Source organism: Emydura macquarii, unplaced genomic scaffold (assembly GCF_026122565.2).
Source record: "Emydura macquarii macquarii isolate MOO-44397 ecotype Brisbane River unplaced genomic scaffold, CSIRO-AGI_Emac_v2 contig_2422, whole genome shotgun sequence".
Classification (NCBI taxonomy): Eukaryota; Metazoa; Chordata; order Testudines; family Chelidae; genus Emydura; species Emydura macquarii.
Window position 1 is genome coordinate 5,529,288 of NW_027132559.1, and position 23,254 is coordinate 5,552,541.

The 23,254-nt window shown below is 41.1% G+C and overlaps 1 protein-coding gene across 1 annotated transcript in view; it reads left to right on the forward strand.

Annotated features, from left to right (window-relative positions):
* Positions 1 to 23,254, forward strand: part of TRIM71 (tripartite motif containing 71) — a 91,130-nt gene that overhangs the window by 63,459 nt on the left and 4,417 nt on the right. The window contains exon 3 of the mRNA XM_067561835.1: positions 15,471 to 15,605. Within this exon, the coding sequence (XP_067417936.1) occupies positions 15,471 to 15,605 (135 nt within the window). The remainder of the gene's footprint in view (positions 1 to 15,470; positions 15,606 to 23,254) is intronic.

The following is a 23,254-nucleotide window of genomic DNA, read 5'->3' on the forward strand; positions in this document are numbered from 1 at the left end:
GCTGTTCAACAGCACACGACAAATCTAAATACAGGACAAGGATGGAAGAAAAATGCTATACCCCTTAAAAATACAGGAGGAATTTTGGTAGTCAGAAAGGAATTTGACTAGAAACACAGGTAAAGGGCCCAATTCAGCCATCCTTACCCACACTGAATGGTACTTAACTTTGGAGATAATCTTGCTGATGTCAGTAGAACTTCTTTTTAAGTAAAGTATTGGTCAGCGTGAGAAGCGTGACAGAATAGCCCTAAACTACTATCTTCTCGAGAGTTGTAATTGGTAACACATCACTTACACAGCACTGCCCACTTTCAAAGCTCTGCAGATACTAATCTTCATAACTCCCCTGTAGGCAGTATAGCGAAACTCAAACGTTTAAAAGTCATAAATCAGCCCCCCCAAAATCTGATAGATTATCTTAAAAATGAGATTTAAACCAGCCTCCCTACCTCCCCAAAAACTGAGTGCTTTGATTTGCCTTCTATTTTGTTTTTTGTTTTAACTTTTAGAGTATATAATTCAGTTCACGTTTTCATGTCTTTCTCTGGAACTCCGAAGGCTAGAGAGAATTTTTCTTTTAAATGAAAGCTGACACTTTACGAAATCATTTGTCTTCAGTAGCTGAGACTTTAGGTACCACACCAAATATTGCAAAACTCACAATAAAATCATGAGATTCAGCAGTACTTGTAGTTGTATTTTATTTGCCCCCATTTTACAGATGGTGATACTGAGGTTCTGAGGATAAGTTGAATTTTCAAAGGTCGTCTCAATTTGAGTGCTTAACTTTAAACATCTAGAACATAATTATCAGAGATGCTGAAAACCTACAATGTATCAGTGGGACTTTAGTTAGAACTGTTGGTGCTCAGGACCCTCTGAAAACCAATCCCTGGATTTTTGCCATTGGGCATCTGAAATCCTCAAAGCTCAAACTTTAATGAATGCCATGAATCAGTAGCAGAGCTGGGATGATCATTTTGTATTCTACTTCCTAGCCTCTTAGCCTGTGCAGTAAACTTGCTGCATTTCCTTCTGGAGATCATAGCTCCTGCCTAAGATACTAGGGGGGAGAAAAACTTAATGCAGTCATAATACAAAATATAAAAGGAACATAAAAGCTACTTATTAGAAACAAATTAAAATTCTTCAGTTTATTTTAAATATTAATGAATATACTTTAATAAAAGGTAAGTTAAAAGTGAGGCAGAAACCCCATCCTAAATGCAGCTGATGTACTGAAGGATCTTTGAAATCTGGGTGTGCGGAAAAGCCATGTCTGGTTCAATGCCTGGGCTTAGAGGGGAACATCAAGAAATGGGTGCAGTAATACTGTGGGGAAAAAAAACATTCTGCATGTTGAACTCTCAGATATGAACTCAGATCTTATATATTCCTTCTATAACAAGGAATACGGGTTACAAATTAAAGGTTGTTCGGTTTATGCAGAATTAACTTTGATTTATTTGGTTTCTTTAATGCGGTAGCACCTAGAAGCCCTAGTCATGGACCGATGCCCATTGTGCTAGGTGCTGTACGAATGTAAAACAGAAATACTATCCCAATCCCAAATGATCTATGATGTAAATCTGTTGTAATTCTTTTAATCTAAACATAACTATTATGATTTACCATCTTGCACGCTAAGTAAACTGAGTAGCAGCATGAAATATCTTTAACCGAAAGAAATGGACAAAACAAGCAACTTCATACCACCAATTTGGAGTGAGAGAGATACCTGGCAGCTTGATTCTGTTATGAAGGTGCTACTTTGCAGCTCCATAATTAAGGATGAGCTTTGCTCTTAAAGCAGGAATTCAAACTTTGTTATGTGTGAAAAATACTAGATTCTTTCCCATATTACAGCATTTATTGAGTATAGAATGAATTCTCTGTGGATTTATAAGTAAATCTGTTCAGGAGCTAAAATTAATTTGAAATTAGGACCTTTAAGGAATTGAGCACCCTGTGTTGGACTTCTTTAGTTTTTAATGATATTAACTGAGTACAAGCTTCCCACATAGTTAAAACTCACTGAATTCTTTTGTATGGGCTAATTTTTTTATTTTTTTATTTTCTTTTTTGCTGCTGTTCTTCAGAACAAAGTTTTTCCTGCCACAGAGGCTGGTACAGAAACTTTAGGGAAGCCCACAAATTGCTCTCTTTCAAAACGGCAGCCATTTCCTATTGTTCTCAAGATGACTGAGGCCACAAAGTTGCCCTAGGCAAAAAAGTATGCTACCTCATTCACCAAATACTCAGCGTCCTCAGTATAGTTGGCCATCATCTTCCTTGAGGGCAATTTGGCTTCTTTGCTATTGAGAAAAAAAATGGAAGAGAGGCAACCATTTTGAAAGAGGACGGACATTTGAGTTTCTCTCAGAAGATGTTATGCGCCAACCTCTGATGGATAAACTTTCAGTTATGAAAAATGATGCAGAAATCATGAATCCCAACTTTCTTTTGAAAAACTACCAAATCGACTCATGAGGGAGGGAAAAGGGTGTGTTTAGACTCAGGGAGGGATGTGGAAGGCAAGAGGGGGGTGAAAATTGATTAAATAAAGCAGTTGTAAACCCCCTTCAGCAGGCCAGTATGTTCTCACTACTTTGTACTGCTCCAGAGCAGGGTGTAGCAGCCAGGACATATCCGTGAATCTTGATATAAATTAGAATTTAATTTAAAGGTTGAGATTATTTATATTCAAATAATTATGGAGATCACATGGTAACATTTCTTTCTGTTCCTTGTTTGGTGCTCATGTGTGATGGTTTTTATCTGGGAATGCCTTTTTTTTTTTTTTTTTTTAAAGTTAAGATGGAGCTACGTTTGAGAGTACATATCAGTAATTTTGAGAGTTGAGTGATAAACCACTGATTCTGTCTGGTAGAATACCTATGGTTGCTACCCTTCTAATTGCTGATAACTGGACCACCAAGGCCCTGCCCTGCCCTGCCAAGGCCCTGCCCCGAGGCCCCGCCCCCACCTGGTCACTGTTTAATTGTCTCAAGGAGCCTGTCTATAGGTAGGAGGCAGTCCTGGCAGAGCAGGGACTGGCATGAGTTAATGACCCAGTGCCTCCCTGTGCCCCACAGTAACCAGATTTTTGCTTTGGGTGCCATTTAGAGTTGTCAATACCCTGAAAACTGGGCATCTGGCAACCGTAAATGGCACCCAGACACAGAAACCAAATAACAGACAGTCTAGGTAAAAACCATACAGGTGACAACCCTAAGAATACCCTCTTACCAACGGCTACAAACTAGAGTCTCTCAACTGCCACTGCTGCTCATGACAGGAGGGATTTATGTGTTGTGTTGGGAGAAATTGGATGGGAGACTGCAATCCAGTTCCCTGCTGTTCCATAGGCTTCTTGTGTATCTTCGAGCAAGTCACTTAGTTTCCCTGTGGCTTAGTTCCCCCACTGCAAAATGGGTTAATATGTCCCTACCTATTAGGAGTGTAGGATCAATGTGTTAGATTGTGAGGCTCTCAGATAGTATAGTAATGTGGGCCATGTAAGTACCTAAGCTAGAGAAATAAAGAACAAAAGTATTTCCTAAATAAATATACTAATTGAGCTTTCTGGGCAGTGACAGTCACTTTTATGTTTGCACCGTGCCTAGCACAATAAGCACTACTACAACATAGATATTAAATTATAGGCTGTTTCTCCCTCTCCCAGTTTCTGGATGCTCATTCCTAGGGTTTGTGCACTGTAGTCCTCTAAAAGACATGTGGGTCAGAACACAGAAAATCATCCAGAGCTCAGAGGTGAGTGGCTCACCTATAGCTGCGAGCTCATGTAGGGTTCAGTAAGTCACAACTCCTTCCAGGCCTGCTTAAGATGTCAGTTTTGCTCATGAGCCAAGAGTCGTGAGACTGTCAGATCTGTTCCATAGAAACCATCTAGGAATATTTAATGTGTCCCAAGTATGAGCAAAGAGGACGAGTATGGTAGCTAAAAGAACCTCCGTAGTACAGTAGCTTTGAATTTCTTCAAGCTGGCCTGGACACGAGCCTGTCTGTTAGTAATTAGATGATTTGCTTTTTGACTTCCATTGATGTTGATGCTTTATCTGCACCAGTTGGATGATTGAATAGCAGACTGTGTTGCTTAAATGTTTTTAAACAGAAATTAGCCACATGGCTTACACTGCCAACCTGCAACGTGTGTATTATCACATCCACCCCTTTTCTTCTGACTTTGCCTCATTCCTTTCACTGCTTCTCTTACTTTCTCTCACCATTCCTTTCTAATTTTTTTTTCACACTTAAAACAGCTGGCAGAAGACACCTAATTTCATGATGTGTGAACCTGTTAATGACAGTTCGTGACTGGGGAAGCACAAAAATGGATTGTGTTGAATCTGCAAGATCTTGTGAATGTGACTCCTACAAATAATTCAGAACTGAGAAAAGAATTGTAAGTGACATTCAGAGGATTAGGGCCAGGCTGGAAGGTTAGTGACACTGCCACACAGTTACGGAGGAGAGATTTCTTACTCCCAGACTATAAGGGAAATTAAGCTTTGTGTTCAGCATATAGAATAGGGAATATTTCCCACATCTCTAGCAAATCTATATTGTCCAGTCCAGAAGAAAATGCATCCAGACCTTGTAGACCAGCTTGATTGAGACTCTTTTCTAAAATGTTGATACAAACTGCTTAAATGACTGGGGTTTCTGAGACTAGCCCAGTTGTTTTGTATCTGTCTATATCCACGCTACGGTTTATGTTGGTATTACTTATGTCGCTCAGAGGGTGTGAATAAACCACTCCCTTGAGTGACATAAGCACTGGTGTGGACAGCACTGTGTTGGTGGGAGAAACTCTCCCATAGTTACCACTGCTCGTGGAGGTAGTTTTATTATGCTGATGAAAGAGCGATCTCCTGTTGGCATACAGTATCTTCACCAGATGTGCTACAGCGTCGCAGCTGCAGTGCTGTATGTGTAGACAGGCCCTAAATAGCATAAGGGATTCAAATTTAGGAAGGGCTCTGGAGGTGCAGTGCTCAATTCTTGGAGGATCAGTTCATGTTCCTGTTTTAGCAATCCCTCTGGCTGAAGGAGTGGTACTGACAGGCTTTTAAAAGGAATGTTGCCATGACATTGGAACTTGGGGATAAATAGAAGTGATAGGTTTCTGCCATGCTGATGAACTTTATGTAAAACTTACCAGCTTCTTCAAGAAGAAAAGGTAAACAGTACTAAAATGGGGATAAGAGTTAGAATATTGAGTCCCCATATGAGGGGCTGGAAAGCATGCAAATAACCACAATTGGAAGTTTTTAGAAAGGGAAACTTATTTAAACTCTTTCTGAGCTTTTGGAGGAAAACTGAGTTAAAAATCTGAAAAGTTAATTCAGTCTGCCAGTCCTGCTGACATGCATCTCAGGGTATGTCGACTCGAGCCAACGATAAAAGGTGTGTGGTTTTTAAAAAATGTTAGTGGACATGTGTTTAAAACCCTGTTTAAACAGGGCAGGTTGTATTTATAATAGATGTTTGAGGTGAGCATTAACCTGCCCTAGTGTTGATCGCCAAGCTAACAAATGTTAAAATACAATTTACACCATCTACAGTGGTTTCAAAACATGTTGATTCAAATGAGTTGGATAAGGAGCTTTTATGAATGCACCATCTTGCCTAGCCTAGGTAATCCCTTAGTTGCCTTTGCTGTTTGTTTGACAGTATGTTGTTTTAAAAGCTGAAGACTGTGACAGGCCTGGATCATTAGCAGAACACAGAGGAAATGGTTCTGTTATCTTCCAACATCAAAGACTTCAGAGTTGGTGGTAGGCAGGGCCTTTTTGTCTTTACTGAAATAAATTGAGAGGATTGCTGAGGGGATTGCCTGTTGGCAAGGCAATAAGTAGCACCCAGCTGTGGAGCAGATGGGGTGTAGTCTGACCACCTAACACTTAAGAAATTGAAAGGAATCTAGAAAGACCAAAAGCAAAATAGATCAGTCTCCCACTCACCAGTGAGTCTGGAAGCCCATCCTAAGTCTTTCTATGCGTAGCTTGCATTGATAGGAATTTGATGTTTGGAAGAAGGTGTAGAACAATATGTCAGTTGGTGGGGGGGAGCCATTGGTTGCGGCGGGGGGGGGGGGGGGGAAGAAGAGGGGGAGGGATTTTTTTTGTTGGAATTGATGTCTTAGGTCAGCAGACCAAAATTTAAATCTGAAAACTATAAAATGCTGCTCCCAATCCCTTGATGGAAAAAAATGGGACTGATCAATCAGGCCAATGCTGTCAAGTACAGTAGGTAACTTTTTTCAGTTTGATATCCTGCAATTATAATTTGATAGAGAATTGTCTGCACCACCATTGCTGCAGCTGAACTGATTTGTGGGCTAATGTAGGCAAGACAACATTGTTCACCAGCATCTTTGTTACTGTTGCCTAGACCTACCCAGAGCTGAGTCAATGACAAAGTTGTGAAAATGCTGGTGCCCTGTCAGAGCTAGTACTCCCACCAGTGGAGCTGCACAGTAAATTTTCTGAAAAATATCCAATATCATCAAGGCCTGCTGGGTGTATCTTTTTCACCACTGTTTTTCTACACTTCTCTTTAAACTGTCTCTTTTGCAAGGACCTGCCTTGCATAGGTTCTGCACCAGTATTCAGCTAGTACTGTGTAAGAAGAGGGTCTTTAAGTTTTAAAATGTCATGGGCTTATTTGTACATGTGCCATGAAAGGACACCGCAAACAATGGGGAGTAATAGCAATAAACTTTCTTATAGGTCGGTCTGTGTCTGCTCCAAAATATAACTTTTTGGCAAACTGGAGCTCCTTATAAAACCTATGAGACATAGAAACATGTCAACAATTTAAAAATAAATCCAGTTGTACAGCTTGTTTTTAGCTACCACCTCCCTGCACTGAGAACCTGAAACTGACACTGATTCCAAACAAAAGTGCAACTGGTTTGGTTTTTTTAATTGCCCAGGCTGAAAGAAATGTAGAACAGTAAACAGCATAAATAATGTCAAATAAAATAGATTTTAAATTCTTTTAGATGTAAGATTTTATTTATGATAGTGGTAGAAATGTATGTTTTTGCCGCATATTAATTTTAGGTTGACCAAATCCCTTCAAGTATTTAATATTACCCCTTGTCCTGCTGTTTGCTAAATTCCTTGAAATAAAATTTTGGTTTGGGTGGAGTGTCGGGAAGATGAATGTAGCAAATGCTGGCGTTTCTGCAAATTGCTCATGCCTACAAATTTTGGGGGAAATTTTATATGTAAAAGATACAAACCAAAGTTGTCTGCTTTTTGCTCTAAAAATTGAGCTTTATTATTCATTTCTAGTCTGTCAATTTTCTAGCTTTTAGCCTTATTTCCATCAAAGCTTCTTGTTTTTGTTTTAGTCCCATTTCCTTCACCTCTCCCACCCCCACCTCAAAAGAAAAAATTTCCACATGGCTGGTTTCTGGCCTGGACTATGTTGAAAACTTAAACTGGCTTAACTTGGTTGATTTAAGAATAGTTTTAGTTAAACTAGTGCAAGTTTAGCATAGACAAACTCTCTGGGTAGTCAGTTTTTACTCTGGAGAGAAGCACTACGATAGGGATAGGAATAGGCACACTTTAAAAGCAGCGCAAACACTGCCAAAACAATTGTAGCTTTCAATTTTGGCAAAGTATTAAAAGCCAAAACAAATCCAGAAACACAACTTGTTACTAGTTGCTATATAGAGAATCTTTGCTATTTTAATCCATGTGTTTAGCCTCGGGTCTTGCCACTGGCAAATTAGATTTAAACTCATAAAGATGCCCTCTTTCATAGTCTCCCGTGTTTCAATAGTGAACTGAGGTTCCCTCACTAAGATGGTGCTGTCTGACAGCATAGGGAGCCACCATCTTAGCTGAGGCCAGGTTGGCTTCACTTATACTGGGAACAACGGGAAACGGTAGGCATTTTTCAAAGAAGGCACTTTTTGCAAAGGTCCACTGTGGCTTCAGTCCCACTGACCCTACTAGGAGATGGCAGCCATTTTGAAGGAGGGCAGTTCTTCATGGAATTATCTGTAGGATAACACTAACTGTCAATAGAAGCTGAAGAGTAAACTTTCCTATATAAAGAATCGCAAAGAATGTTCAGTAATCCTAAAAACGTCTTGTCAAACTACTAGTTGTGCCAGATCTACTCAGTGGGGGTGGGTAGGAAAGGAAAATTGAGGTAAGGTGGGTATGCACACAAGGAAATGGGGAGGAGAAAAGTGGCTGCTTTGCCCTGCTCCAAAGTGGTATAAAACCAACCACGTAATATTGGTGAAATTAGCCCTTAAGGCTAAAGTAAAAGGGCTTAAAGTTGATGATGCATATCTCCAAACCATTAGAAATACCACATGTAACATTCTTCTTGGCATTCTTGTTTGGTGTTCATTTCTGAAATTTTAAATAATCTTTTACAAAAGGAAACTTCAGAGATAAAACTTGCTTAAATGGACTTAAAGTGGGTACATGTCTGTAGTTCACAGAATAAACACATTACAGAGGATGCTGTAATCATCCTCAAAACAAGCCTTACAAATTCAGGAAATTCAGAGTTAAGGTCAGAGTGTAAAATTTAAAAGAAATGCTTACACGTTAAGATTTGGAAATACATAATAAAGGCACCCAGAAAACTTAACTCAATCCTGTTGTGACGAGTCAAAAATGAAATATCAAATATGTTTTTTAGAAACCAATTGAATTTAATCCAGACCAGCGAATACCATAATACAATAATCATAATTATATGTTTGTTTTGCATGGTGTCATTATAAGACAATATTAAAATTACTTGGAAATGCACATTTAAGACACGTATACCGTAACTTGTTTGGATTTCTTTTAAAGTTTAACCTTAACTCAGAATTTCCTATTTTTGTAATGCTTTTTGTGGTGATAATTATGACTTCCCTGTAAGGTTTTTAATCTTGAGTTATTGATACGTACTTTCAACCTTTACTCTTATTTTAATGTATTTCTTAGATTGCCAGATAAAATATAATTAGCCAGATCCTTGGCTTATGTAAATTGGTATAACTACACTAATTTCAGTGGAGCTGTGCAGATTTACATCAACTGAGTATCTGGCTCTTGAGAATTATATATGATGATTCAAAAGGGACTGGATGGAGCAAGTCCCTTTCTTTGAAAGGTGCAGATTGTTCTCATGCAGTTTGTCAGTGGGATTATCAGATAATCCTTTAATGTAGATTTTAAATGGCATCTCTTTTTCTGTCAAATTTTGTAACAATAGGGAAAGAATGGTTCTAAAAAGTCAGGCATTTTTATGCTACTGATATTATTTAAAAAAAAAAAGTAAATAGGTCTGACGGGAAATAATCTAAGATGAAACTCTTGTTTTGGAAATCTAGCTTTCAGTTTTGGCCCAGTTTCTAGTTTCTAGTAGATTGAAAGGAGAGCAGTAAAAACTTAATACAACATAATTAATTATTTTTTTATAATGATTGGATAATGTTTTCTTCTACTTCTTCTTCATATATTCATCTTGCGTCCTAAAGAGTGAAAAAACATGTGCTTCGAGGTATGTGTTTGAATCAATCCTAATTGTATCCTACACACAATTCATATGCAGATCTGTAATGTTCCTTTTGTCTTTAGATAAGGACACCTTTTTATTGTGAGTGTCAATCAGTTTCTAGTTTCTTCCAGCATTCAGCTGTGGCAGCCTTGGCTTTGCAGTTACATTCATTGTGCTATAAACACCCCTTTAATGTCAAGATATCTCTGAAGTCCTAGTCCCAATCTGGAGTTTCACATTAGTAGTCTGTTGCATATTCAATTGCAGAATGTACTTCTTTAGGTATGTAGTCTGGCCAGAAGATGCACTTCTCTGCTGGAGCCCATGGTGACCAGATGTCCCAATTTTATAGGGACAGTCCTGATATTTGATGCTGTGTCTTATATAGGCACTTATTGTCCCCCACCTCCTGTCCCCCTTTATCACATTTGCTATCTAGTCACCCTACTGGAGCTTGAAGTGTCCTTGAATACTTCTGATACCAATTTGCTGTTCCCCTTTTTTTGTGGCAGCTCCACTCTGGCTACAGAGTATAGGAACTGGTTGAGCAGGTCTGGATCTGTTGTCTCACCTTGGAATGGAATGTTTGATTCAAGTATTACACACAGGCTCCTGAGCCCAAACCCTGCCTCTCACTATGTTTGTATATGCTGGGGTGTTTGTATAGCACAAGTGCTTTGAAAATGTAAAATGCTGTCTATGTAAATACTAAGTAATTATGCCTATTAATAATAAACTGAAAAATTACGTACCCTCTTAAAAGCTCCCAAGTGCTCGGAGAATAAAGACCATCCCATCAGGAGCTATTGCAGTATAATCATACTTAAGTGTTTTGAAATTTGAAAGTATGAGCAAATACAGCATGCCAAACATTTCCTCTGGTATTAGAGCTCTGTACACTTTGCACAATTGCCACTATACAAGTAGGTTTGTGGCAGGGAACTGGCAGTATTGAAATGCTGCTGGCAGCAATAGCTCAGTGATTGGCAGTGTTTCAGTACTACAGCCATCCTTTGAGTTTTGACAGTTTTTACTATTCTCACTTCCCTCACCTCCGCAGTCAGACGCGCGCACGCACGCACGCACGCGCACACACACACACATTTTATTTGTATCTGGTGTATTTAAGGTTTAGGCTATGAAAACAGATATAAAAACACAATGGAAGTTGAGGGCGTTTCAAATCCTGAAAGACCAGTTTCTGTTTTGGAGCACTACCTTTTCATCATCTACATAGCTCACTCCAGAATAACTAGAAATGATCAATAAATAGTATGGCTCAGTAAACCTAATTTTTGGACTCTCTGTAGACGAGATGTGTTTTATGGATCAAAAGCTTGAGAAATATCCAACCAAAAATGAAGTTTATTCTTTTGTGGCCTTAACAGCAGTGGTTCTCAACCTTTTTTCATTTGCAGACCCTTTTTGGAAATTTCGAATGATGGTACGGACCCCTTTAGAAATCTATTGTCTTTACATATAGTTCAATTCTGTTCAGTCAGTTTTCAATCTGCCTTTTGTGGACCCCTTAGACACAGTTTGCGGATCTCCAGCGATCTGTTGACCACAGGTTGAGAACCACTGCAGTAGAGTGCACCAGTAGTATTCCTGATGTGCTTATTGAAAAGCAAACTGAGAAAGAATTTAAAATGGAACTTTGTGGCTGCCTGAACTGTGATTTCTAGAGAAGATGGAAGTTTCAAAACAGAGGGCAGCAGAATATTGAGTCTATGGAGGGCTAGGCGAGAGTCTGATTCAGATCCCATTAGAAAGATTCCTCTTTAATCCGGATAATCAGACTACAAAATCAGCCTCGATTGTGTGTAGGATTCATTTTGTCTGGGATTTATTCTCCGACTATCTTGCGGAAAGATAACCTGGTAGAGGAAAATACAAAGATCCATATTTATCTTAATTATACACCTTAAAAAAATCCAAACAAACCCCACAAGGCTTCTTAGTAGTATTACAGTGACAGTTTTTAAAATGAGATTACCTTCTTGCTGTACTTGGTGAGGCTCCAGATCAATTTCACTGCATCAGAGGAAGCCGATAAATATTTAGATTACTTGTCCAATCACAGGTGAGGCAGAAGATGAGCAATTCATTTGGGACACCTCAGACTGGGCCTGAATTAATCTGTTTTGTGTTTATCACTCTTCAGAAAAAAATCACAATATTTGTATAAGGTTATATCTTTGTCTCTGGTCTAATAACAATAATAATACTGGTCTTGTAATGGGTCTTCAGTCTCCATAGAACTTTGGGGGCAGAACTAAGGCCTGTCCATCAGTGCCTGAGTGGTATGTCCCTCTTACTGAAGACCCAGCTAGATCTGCCTCCAACGCTGCACGGGAGGGTTATGGATGCCTTCTGCTGAGCACTTGCTTTCAGATCTTTATTTTTATTGTGTGTTTTTTGTTTTAAGTGTAAAACTGGAATCATCCTTTTTCTAAACTGTGTTCAGTTGGCCACACATCTTGCAGCTGAGATGGTTCTTAGTTCTCAGAGGCCTCTCAAAAGGCTGTCTAAAGCAAACTAGCTAAGGAGCAAGTTCTACTTCCTCTTAGGAATCACATATTCCAGCCCTTTCGTTGAAGGGAAGCTCTGTCTTTTCTGCTTCTGAGGGGAGAGCTCACAGACAAGCAGACTGATTACAGGACTAAAAAATGAGCCACTGCCCTCTTCCCGGGTCTGCCTCAGAATCCTTTTCATCACTTTATTCTCTTTGATGCTGTGATTCTCTGACCGAATCTACTGAGCCACAGAATTTTCACTGTTCCTACAACACAGAATATTCATTAATTTGGTCTAAACTATTAAGGCTTTCAGATACTGAATTTAGGTGCCTGGAATTTTAACATCCCTTTTGTTTGCAGTTTTCTTTAAGTGACTTTCTCTGTACCCTTTTCAAGGAGATGTTCTCTATTGTTCCAGTTGTCTTAAATTTAGATGTTACCCACGTTTATAACCAAATTATAGAGTTCTAGCATGATAGTCTTTACGGAAAGTAGTTTTCTTAAGAGTTCCTAAACCATCAGATTTAATCCAAATGTCATAAAGATTCCATAAATATTCTGTCTCCCAGCCCATCCAATGATCTTTACCACAAGACCCTAAACCTTGTTTGAAGCCCTTACTAGATAAAACAGCCACTTAAAACAATCTTTTTCTCTACTCTGTTTCTCAGGATTACATTTCTGAGGATTATTAGCCTCAACTGTCAAAACATGAGGCCCTAATCATACAACCCTCGTATCTCACCTTCCATGCTTCTGAAATGGTATTTAGAAAGGAGCTTGCTCCTTTTTGTGAAATTGAACGGTTCTTCACAGATAGTAGGATATTGCCTTGCCTGCATTCTGACTTAACCTGTTGTATCCCTAAGGAAAAGTAGTGCTATCTAGACGTTCACATGACCTTCAGTCTGTACATTTAAAAAAAAAAAAAAAACTCTTAAAATATCCAATCAGTGTGTGATAGATTAAGTGAAAGTGGGTGAAGTCTTTGATTGTCAAGTTGCTATAGTGATGTATGTTGCAGGTCGGCAGGGCCACAAGTGCCAACTCTGAACATATCTATACAAGAACTTGGCATGACTTGTAATCATAAAATACCAAAACTACATTACTGGGTAACAAAAGGCAGATTCTTTGGTTAGGATAAACGAAGCACATTGTCGTTTCAGTTGGGTGAATTTAAGATCGTAGAAGATTCGGGTTGGAAGGGACCTCAGGAGGTCATCTAGTACAACCCCCCCTGCTCATGGCAGGATCTACCCCAACTAAATCATCCCAGCCAGGACTTTGTCAAGCTGGGCCTTAAAAACCTCTAACATAGGGTCATGATTGTCAGAAATTAATTACATCTTAATTATTTCCTTATTGATTTGTTTTCTAAAAGCACTGACCGTGTTAGAAGACTTTCCATTCTGGGGGAAAATATATGGGGTGTTCTTGATAGTGTAAAATATATTGGGCCTCTTCACTTATAAATTTCTGAAAACTACTGTGGAACTGATCTCTCCATGGCTGGTCTCTGCTAAAAGTTTAACAATTTCTTTCTGCTTTATGCAAGGATGGAAAAAATAATGGTGGTCAGAGGCAGAGTTAGGGAGAAAAGGGGAATTCATGTAGCTAATTGCATCGCTGAGATTCTAATATCGTTATCCTAAAGTATGTCCATGAGTAGGCTTGGAGAAAAATAATAAACCGAAAAAGCACTTCTGAGCATGCTTAGTTGGCATTGACTTTTTTTTAAAGCAAAGCCTAAGCTAGCCCTTTGACAGAACAAGGCATGTTTCCCTGTGTAATTTAGTAAGGGCTGAAGCTTTCTGACATATTCCAAGCTTTCTTTGTATGAGAGATTGTAAATTTGTATTCTCCCTCAAAGAAAAACTCCCCTATTTGCAACAGGAAGAAATTGTGAACATAGGAGGATCTGATCCTAATTTTTTGTTTTATTTTGCAAATACTAAACAAACAGATGTTGCTGCCTAGCAAGGCAGCCTTTCAGAAAACTTTCTCCAGCCAAATAATAGAAGCCATAAGATTAAGAACGTCCCAACCACACTCTTTCTTTAATAGAGCTGTTTTAAGGAGCCTTGATTTAAAAAATGTGAACTTGTAACTTCTGGATCTATTTCAAGCTTGTCCCCTAGCCTTGCCTATGTAACCTTAGATAGCACAGCCGTATGGCTCCTAATTTTTCTATTGTAGATGCAGCCTCTCAGTTTGACTTTAGGTAATTTTTGCTACTGCAATTCACTACCTATCTGTAAAATTGGTACTTACTTCCTCAGGAATGGGGTCAGGTGGTGTCTCTGTGAGTTAACTGTGTGACACTTTATTATTCATTTAATCTAGTCAGTTTAACTTGTTTGTGGTTTTTTGTTTTGTTTTCTGGTACTACAGAAAAATTGCCCTGCCAATTTTGATGGCTTCATATTTTTTTAAAGATACAAAATAGTCTCTTCCCTGTTAGCGTGTGAAAGACTAACAGGGAGAAACAACTGACCTGCTATAGTGGGGAGACATTGAAATGGACTATACACAAAGTGCACCCCAATGCACAGAGTAAAACACATTTTTTCCTAATTTCTCAGTTATGGTAATTTTTAGGTGTTGCTTGTCTGATTTTTTTTCTATCTATGGTGGCTCCAAGTGTGCCTTCTAAATTGACTGTCCCTTTTAATGTTTGCACAACACTCCTTTGACTGTATAAATGCTGATAGTTTCACTTTATTAAATATGAAACAGGAAGGTTGACTACATTCCTGTCTAGAGGACTTAAAGTTTCAATCTCTATCCAAGGCTTTCTTATGTCTCTCCAGTTTTAAGTGCCAATAAACTTAATTTTCTTTTCATGTGCCAGCCCTCCTCTCTCTAACAAGGTGATTCAAGTAAGTCATATAAAAAGTATTGCTGTCTACATATAATTGACTGCATAGAAACGGCATACATTAGTGGAAAACAGAAGTCTTGTATCCTGTAGCAAATGTACTGTTAGTCTAAAATACCTGAGGATAAGAAAAATCAATTTGGATTCTCAACACACACATCTAAAGAATGTTGGTTTGATATGGGATTTAATCAACACGTGTACTGGACCAAATTGTACATTGACTGCATCCTGTGCAACTCCACTGGTATCAGTGGAGTTGCACATGCTATGTTGGGGAAGAATTTGGTTCTATGTAGTGAAATTTGTATAAATTCCAGCCTCTGAAATGTGAAACTGACTCAGTAAAACTCCATGAAAACAGCTGCCTTGAACTTTGTCCTACAGCAGCATTATGACAGCATGTTGACATGTTTCTATTCTAGTGCTGGAGGCATTGGGTAAAATGTAAGACCCATCAGCTAATGCAACTTAAATTGGTTTGACTAAGCAATACTTGTGTCCTGTTTATTCTCCAGCTGAGTATTGAACAGGCCCAAGCTGTGGCAGAGCAGGTTGAGATGAAAGCAAAAGTGGTGCAGTCTGAAGTCAAAGCTATGACATCTCGACATAAGAAGGCCCTGGAAGAACGGGAGTGTGAGCTGCTGTGGAAGGTAATATGCTTTTTGTATAGGTATCTTTATCTGTTCTAGTTACCTGTCTTTAAATTAGTTTAGGGCTAGACTCTGATACTCTTGTGTTGAGTTGTGTTTAGCATGGTATTTACAATTCAGATAGTCCCATTTTAAAATGAAGTTGAGGATTAAGGTACATGAATGAGGGTGATAGAATCTGGCTCATAATAAATATATATATCTTTTGGATTTGAAATGTGTACCTTTAAGAACAAAAATATACTGCTACAGAGAAATGCATAGGAAATGCAGTAGCCCCAATTCTTGCTGTATTCACAAATGGATCAGGCCAAAACACAGGATTTCTGGTTCAAAGGGAAATTTCACAATTTTGAAATTTGGTTTCTGTCTGAATTCCCACTGGCCCTACAGCAGCACTTCACAGCTCTGGAAACAGGGTTTGTTAAGTTATTAAACAGAAAAAGCCTGACTACTTCTTCAAGTGATGGTCCCTATTGTAGCCCACTCAGGGTTTACCCATGTGCCCCAGGCATCTGGAACTGGAGATTTTGAAAGTAGTAGTGTCTGTTGGTCCACGCCTGTGCTCTTGGCTTGCCTCATGGTTTCGTACGAGGTGATAAAGGGCAGGGTGGATTGACTGCGTCTCCATTTCCTTCTCACTCTCGCATGGTCCAGGTTGGAATTATTAGTATCCTCTTGCGTGTGACACACCCTAAACACATACAACTGAGAATTGTGTTTCCTTTTGGGGAGTTCTGTTTGTGTGAACACACACCCGTACCCACGTGTGGGTACTGGATTATGCTGAAAACCCCAAGCTTTAAAATCTGCACCTCCTGCCCGGGTTTCTTCTCCGTCAGCGATGAACATCAACACTGCCTTTACTGCTTGGGAGAGCCCACATTTCATCCAGGTGCAGTCCCTTCCCAGCCATATCTGAGAAGGCCAGGCTCTCCGCCTCTGGAAACGCCTTGTGGAAGTCGCCTATGAGACGTCATTTGGATCCTGGCCAGGCAGCCCCTTCCCCTCCCCCTGGTAAATTGGCTTGAGGCTGCCAGGAGTGCGCCTCCAGCTAGGGAGTCCGAAGCTGGCACCGGGCAGTACCGCCGGGGTCTAGTCAAGGAGTAAGGAAGCATGCACATAAGCATGCCATTAAGTCTTCCTCTAAGCCTAAGAAGGGAGAGTCTCCTTCCATGAGTTCCAGTCATGGAGACGGAGCATACCCTAAAGTGCGCAAGCACGAAAAGAAGCCACGCAAATCGACAGATCTGCCAGTAACAGGTGCGGACCAGCACTTGCGGTGGTCATTGGTGTCCCTCAGAGCTACAGAGCTGTCCGCTCTGGGAAAGAGCAGTGCTCCCGTACCAGTTCTGAGGACTGAAAAAATACTCTTGAGTCCAGGGAGGTCAGGAAAAGCATCAGAGCCAGAGGAAGTGTTTGCTGTGGGAGAGCCAACATGTTCACACCTTCAGGGACCCTTTACTTCCAGGGAGGCCTTATCTCTGGCATAGGACATGCTGCATCTGAGGCATTCCTCACCCCCCCACTCTGCCAGTGTACATGCTTCCACCAGCTTCAGTGGTACCACTTATGGATCAGTCTTTGAGTGAGGAATTAGATGAGGGCAGGGACCATCCATCCCTTCCTACCACTCTGAGTATCAGCAGAGGCCTTCTACATCATGTCCGTATTCTCCTCTCCAGCCACCACAGAGCCACTGGTTTCCTGCACAATACCCTCTGGATCCATCATGCTGATCTTACTGGGGATCCTGGCCTCAGTACCCACCCTCGGAACCCATCTGTCTGTCACAGAGGCTTCACCTATTTCACCATCTCAGGCGCCTTCAAAGAGACACTCGAAACCAATAATAGAAGATGAGCCGCTCAATTCGGCTACAACAGCATTGCCGGAACAGGAGAGATTCCAGTCATCCTCACCTGGTGCAGCAGTGGCTTTGACTTTCCGCCGCATCTCCTGATGACTGCAATCAATTCCAGGGTCTCCTACGTAGAGCTGCACATTCCCCCGGTGGAGATCCAGGACACTCAGCATAAGCTGCTGGACATACCTTGCTCATCAGTACCAGGTAGAGTCGCTCTACCAATCAACAATGTCATCCTCGAGTCAGCTTGGCATACGCTGGCCACATGTATGCCTACCTCCAAGGGGGGCAGAAAAAAAATGCTATATACCAGCAAAGGGGTCTGAATTTCTGTTCTCACCCACAATTCTCTTGTGGTCCAGGCAGCGATGAAATGGGCTAGGCAACATCATCCATGCTCCACACCATCCAACAGGGAGGGCAAGTGGCTGGATCATTAAAGCTGCAAAGTCTTCTCCTCAGCCAGTGTTCAATTCAGGATTTTGAATTATCTGGCATTACTTGCCAAATACAATTTCCTGAGTTACAGCAATTGGAAGGCTTTGCTGGAAAACTGCCATAACAGAACTAGGCTTGGTTCCAGGTAATAACTGAGGAGGGAAAACTAGTAGCGAGGAACTCACTCCAGTCAATGGTAGATGTGGCAGACACCTCATCACGCTCAGTGGCCACAGGCATCATTATGAGGAGAGAGGTTGTGGTTCTATTCCTGTGGTTTTCCTGGGAGATGCAAAATACTATGGAAGACCTCCCTTTCAATGAATCCCATCTTCTCAATCAGAAAACAGAAGATTGCCTCCACCCTCTTAGGGATTCGAGAGCTACACGTTGTTCCTTGGCTATTAAGACACCTGCACTGAAGTGTAAGTTCTACCACCCGCAGCCCACACTGCGTTAGAGAATCTCCCAATTTTTCCCCCAAAAGCCTTATAAACTTCCAAGGAAGTGTCAAAAGACAAAGATCTCAGCCTCAAGGACCGCCCTCACAGTCTTCCGCCTCCCAAATGCAACCCGCACAAGAGGTATTTCTGAGGAGCCCTAGAGAGCCATCAACTAACTTGTCTGCTGCCATACGACCAACCCACTCCCTTCAGGGGCCGTCTAACACTCTTTTTACCAGTTTGGAGTTCAATAACAATGGAGAAGTGGGTGCTAAATGTCGTCCACTATGGCTACCTCATCCACAACCCCCTCCCCGATCCCTCCTCAGGGACCACTCTCACAATAGCATCCTCGCCCTATAGGGGCAATAGAGCAAGTTCCTCCAGACTATCAAGGGACAGGGTTTTATTCAGCTTATTTCCTGATACCCAAAAAGGAGAGCAGGTGGAGACTAGTTCTGAATCTCTTCCATCTCAGTAGCTTCATCCACAAGCCCAAGTTTTGTATGGTCACCGTAGCAGTGATCATCCCATCAGTAGAAGAAGGCATGTGGTTTATGGCTCTCAATATTCAGGATGCTTATTTTCACACAGGCATCCATCTGGCCCACCGACAGTTTCTGAGGTTCACGGTAGGTCCTTAGTATTTTCAATATAGGGTCCTGCCATTTGGACACAGCACTGCTCACAGAGTCTTCACCAAAGTTTTCTCTGTCCTGGCAGCCTACCTCAGGCATTATGGGGCCCTTGTATTCCCCTACCTTGATGACATGGCTCCTAGCAGCACAGTCGAGAGACAAAGCCTGGATTTCCATCTCCATGTTGCTCAGACTCCTTTCTTTCCTCTGAGTCAGCATCAATGTTGAAAAATCAACTTCGGACCCCACTCAATCCCTGGACTTCGTTGGGGCATTCATCAACTCAATCATAGCACAAGCTTACCTATCAAGGGACAGTTTCCAGACTCTGCAAGAACTCCTAGCCTATGTAGTCCACAGTCCTCCTGTCCTGGCCAGGACATGTGTATCCCTCTTTAGCCACATGGCCTCATGTACATACATCACCACCTTCACTCGTCTCCACCTTTGCTGGCTCCAGAGAGTCTACTCACCAATGCGCCATGCCATGGACCTTATGCTGACAGTTCCACCCACAGTACCCTCTTCTGCAGTGTTGGATGGATCCACAACAGGTTTGTATGGGTGTCCCCTTTCTGTCATCCTCTCTGGACAGGATGATCATCACTGATACGTCCCTCGTAGAAGGGGGAGTACACATGGGATACCACATGATATGAGGAGCATAGACCCCGTGGGAATCCAGGATGCACATGAACATTCTGGAACAACCAGATTGTAAGGAAGGCATGCCGAGCATTTCTCCCATCCATCTGCTCTCATCATGTTTTATCATGTTGCACAACACCACCACTCTTTTACTACATCAACAAACAAGGGAGCACAAAATCAGCCACTCTGTACGAAGGTGGTCAACCTCCGGAATTGATGTATTGCCCACCAGAGCCTGTTATGTACGGCCTATCTCCCAGCGACTCAGAACTTGATTGAAGACTCAGCAGCACCATAGTATGTGACATCTTTGACTAATGGGGAACTCTAACCAAGGACCTCTTCGCCTTCCTATCATCAATAAATGCAGTACTTATCGGTCCCCATTCTCAAGGAGATGCTCTCATACTCTGCTAGTTGGACCTGATCAACTATGCCTTCCCCTCTGTTGTTCCTGCTGCAAGTACTCCACGGGAGGGAGAGAGCAACGGTCATCCTGATTGTCACATTCTGGTCCAGGCAGTTTTGGTTTTCCAACCTCATCTGCATATTTGCCCTTCCACTACTTCCCATCCCCACTCTCCCCAAGCTACTGACGAAGCACCACAGCAGGATTAGATGCTTTACTTCAGAGCATGGTATTTGGATGGGCATCTTCTCTAGAACAGGCATGTTCATCAGAGGTTCAAAACATCCTCTCGAGCAGCAGGAAAGAGTCCACTAAGCATTCCTACTTGGCCAAGTGAAACCACTTCACCTTCCAGACCCAACAGAAGGGGCTTTCTCCAGAAGAGGTGAAGATTTTCCTTCTTTTGGATTACCTCCTGTCCTTGGAGGTATCTGGTCTCTCCCTCAACTCTCTCAATGTCTAGTGGCAATTAGCGTCTTCCATCCCCCTGTAGAATGACTCTCCATATTTATACACCCGTTGATTTGGTAGGTTTTGGAAAGGCCTCATCAGAACCTTCCCACACATACACCAATGCTCCCCCATGGGACCTTAACCTAGCTCTGTTGGCACTAATGAAACAGCCCTTTCAGCTGCTGGCTTCATGTTCTATGCCCCTCTTTTCCATGAAAGTCTCCTTCCTTGTGGCTATCCCTTTGGTTAGAAGAGTAGGTAAACTTGTGGCCATGATGATGGACCCCCTTTCACCATTTTCCATAAGGATCAAGTCTCCCTGCACCTACATCCCAAGTTTTTGCCAAAGGTCGTATCCCAGTTTCATCTCAACCAGCCCATGCACTTACCTACTTTTTTTCTGAAGCCTCGTGCCTCGGAAGAGGAACAATGACTTCACTCCCTTAATGTCCACTGGGCTTTGGCCTTCTACCGACAGAGGACAAGACCGATCAGGATATTTCCTAATTTGTTTATTGTTATAGCTGAGAGAGTTGAGGGGCATGTAATCGCTACACAGAGAATCTCCAAGTGGATCTTGGGGTGAATTATATTATGCTATCAGTTGTCAGGATTGCCTCCAGCCCCTGAGGTAAGTGCCCATTTCATGAGAGCCCAGGCTTCGACCACAGCCACCGTCCATGATGTGCCGTTTTGGGACATCTGTAGAATGGCCAAGTGGAGTTCAGTACGTACCTTCACTACACATTACACCTTGGTGCAGGACTCTACGACAGATGCCTCATTCAATGTGGCTGTCCTCCATTCAGCCATTCCATCCTCATCCTTTCACCCTCCTCCGACTTAAGTACTGTTTGTTAATCACCCTCAGTGGAATATAATAGGGACCACCACTTGAAGAAGAAGAGGATGTTACTTACCTGTAACTGGAGGTTCTTAAAGATGTGTGGTTCTTACCTGTATTCCATGTCCTGCCGGAGGTGCAGTCAGTCCGTGTTGCCATTTATCACTTCTGACAAAACCATGAAGCAAACCAAGGGTGCATGTATTGGACCAATAGACACTACTACTTTGAAAGTCTCCAGACTCCTAGTCTGCATGTGTAAACCCTCCTTGGAATACAGATAGGGACCACACATCTCAAAGAACCTCCAGTTGCAGGTAAGTAACCTCCTCTTCAGAGCAGGTGCTCAACACCTCTGAGAACTGGGTACAGAATAACGAGAAAGAACCATGTTCAATTTAGCTTTCTTGTAAACATAAAGAAAAAAGCAGTGTTTGTTATATTAAAAAGAACAAACTAATAGAAATGAGAAGGGAAGCTTCTTGAATACTTTAAATGGTTCCATTTTCTGACCAACTGCAAAGGCCGGTTTTTGACCCAGAGGCTCTGTTCCTACTAAGGCAGCAAGCCCTTTTTTTCCTTTGTGATGCAAGTGAAGTAATATGGTAATTCAGTATTAACATGATGAAACATGTAAAAGAGATTTTCCACAAGTGCCAGACATTCTTCTCCTTAGTTTCTTTTTTCCAGTAAGAATGTCTTCATAGTTGGCTGTGATTGACCAGCTTTTGAATTCACTCCTAGTGCTAACATCAGGTGCCGGTATGGTCTTTAAGAATGCTGGGCATAGCACCTTTGATTCAAAATATTAGCTTCACTTTTTGTGGTGATGGCAGATACTCATTTAAAACTTTTTGCATTGCTATAGTAAGACTCAATGTGGCTCTCTCATTTTTTGAGGATTGCATTTGTTTCCTTTTTTAGTAAGGGTATACAGCAATCTGCCCACTTTCCTGAACATCACATGATGCAAAAAGGGTGAAATGAGAGGACACCACTTGGAACATCCCTCCTCCCTCTCTTCCCCCAACACAGAGTTAACAACAGTAGATCTTGAGGTTTGGGGCTGTAGAACTACCAGCGCAAACAAGGAGCTCTCTTTATTGTTCTGCAGAATTGACTATAAAATTTCATGGAACCTGACTACTCTATACAAAATCGTCCTATTAGGAAGACTGTGAATAACAACAATTTCACAAACAAGGCTTTAGGAGAACTTGAATGTGTAACTGTAAGGCTTGAGCTGGTTTGTGAAAGTCAGCTGAATGATCCAGAATTGCATTGGTCTTAATTAAATGGCAAAGAGCTATTGCAAACTGAGCTTTATTGAACTTTGTGAAAAGCTTGTTCTTCTAGGTTTGTAAGTGAGTGATCTACTTCTGTTCTGATTGACCAATTTTATATGGTTATTGACCTTAACTGAGAAATGAGGTATTTTGCATCTAATTTTGTCTTTTGTTTTTTTTAAAATAACATTTGATGTTCATGGTAAATAGTAGTGCATTTGTAGCTCAGAAGCAGTAGAAGGTCTAACAAACTACTTCCACTGAGTCTTTAATCTTTTTAATTAAAGTAATGAGTCTATTTTTATATAAATATCTTGGTGCATATTTTGCTTACTTTGTGGAAACCATGTATAGTATAAGAATATTTCATACTTTGAGACATTTTGAGAAATATTTTAGTCTTTCATATTAACTTTTTGCCGGTAAGCGGCTTTGCTTTAATTAATTTCAAATACTTGCATGAACAATGTTGGTTCAGGTTTTTTTCCCCCAGCATTATCATTCTGTCCCCCATTTTTTTCTGTTCTTCTTGAAGTGGTTTGTATATAAATTTGTCACACTTTCACTTGGAGCTGAAACTTGGTTTACAAGGTTAATTGTCTTCAAACTGGAGTTTTGCA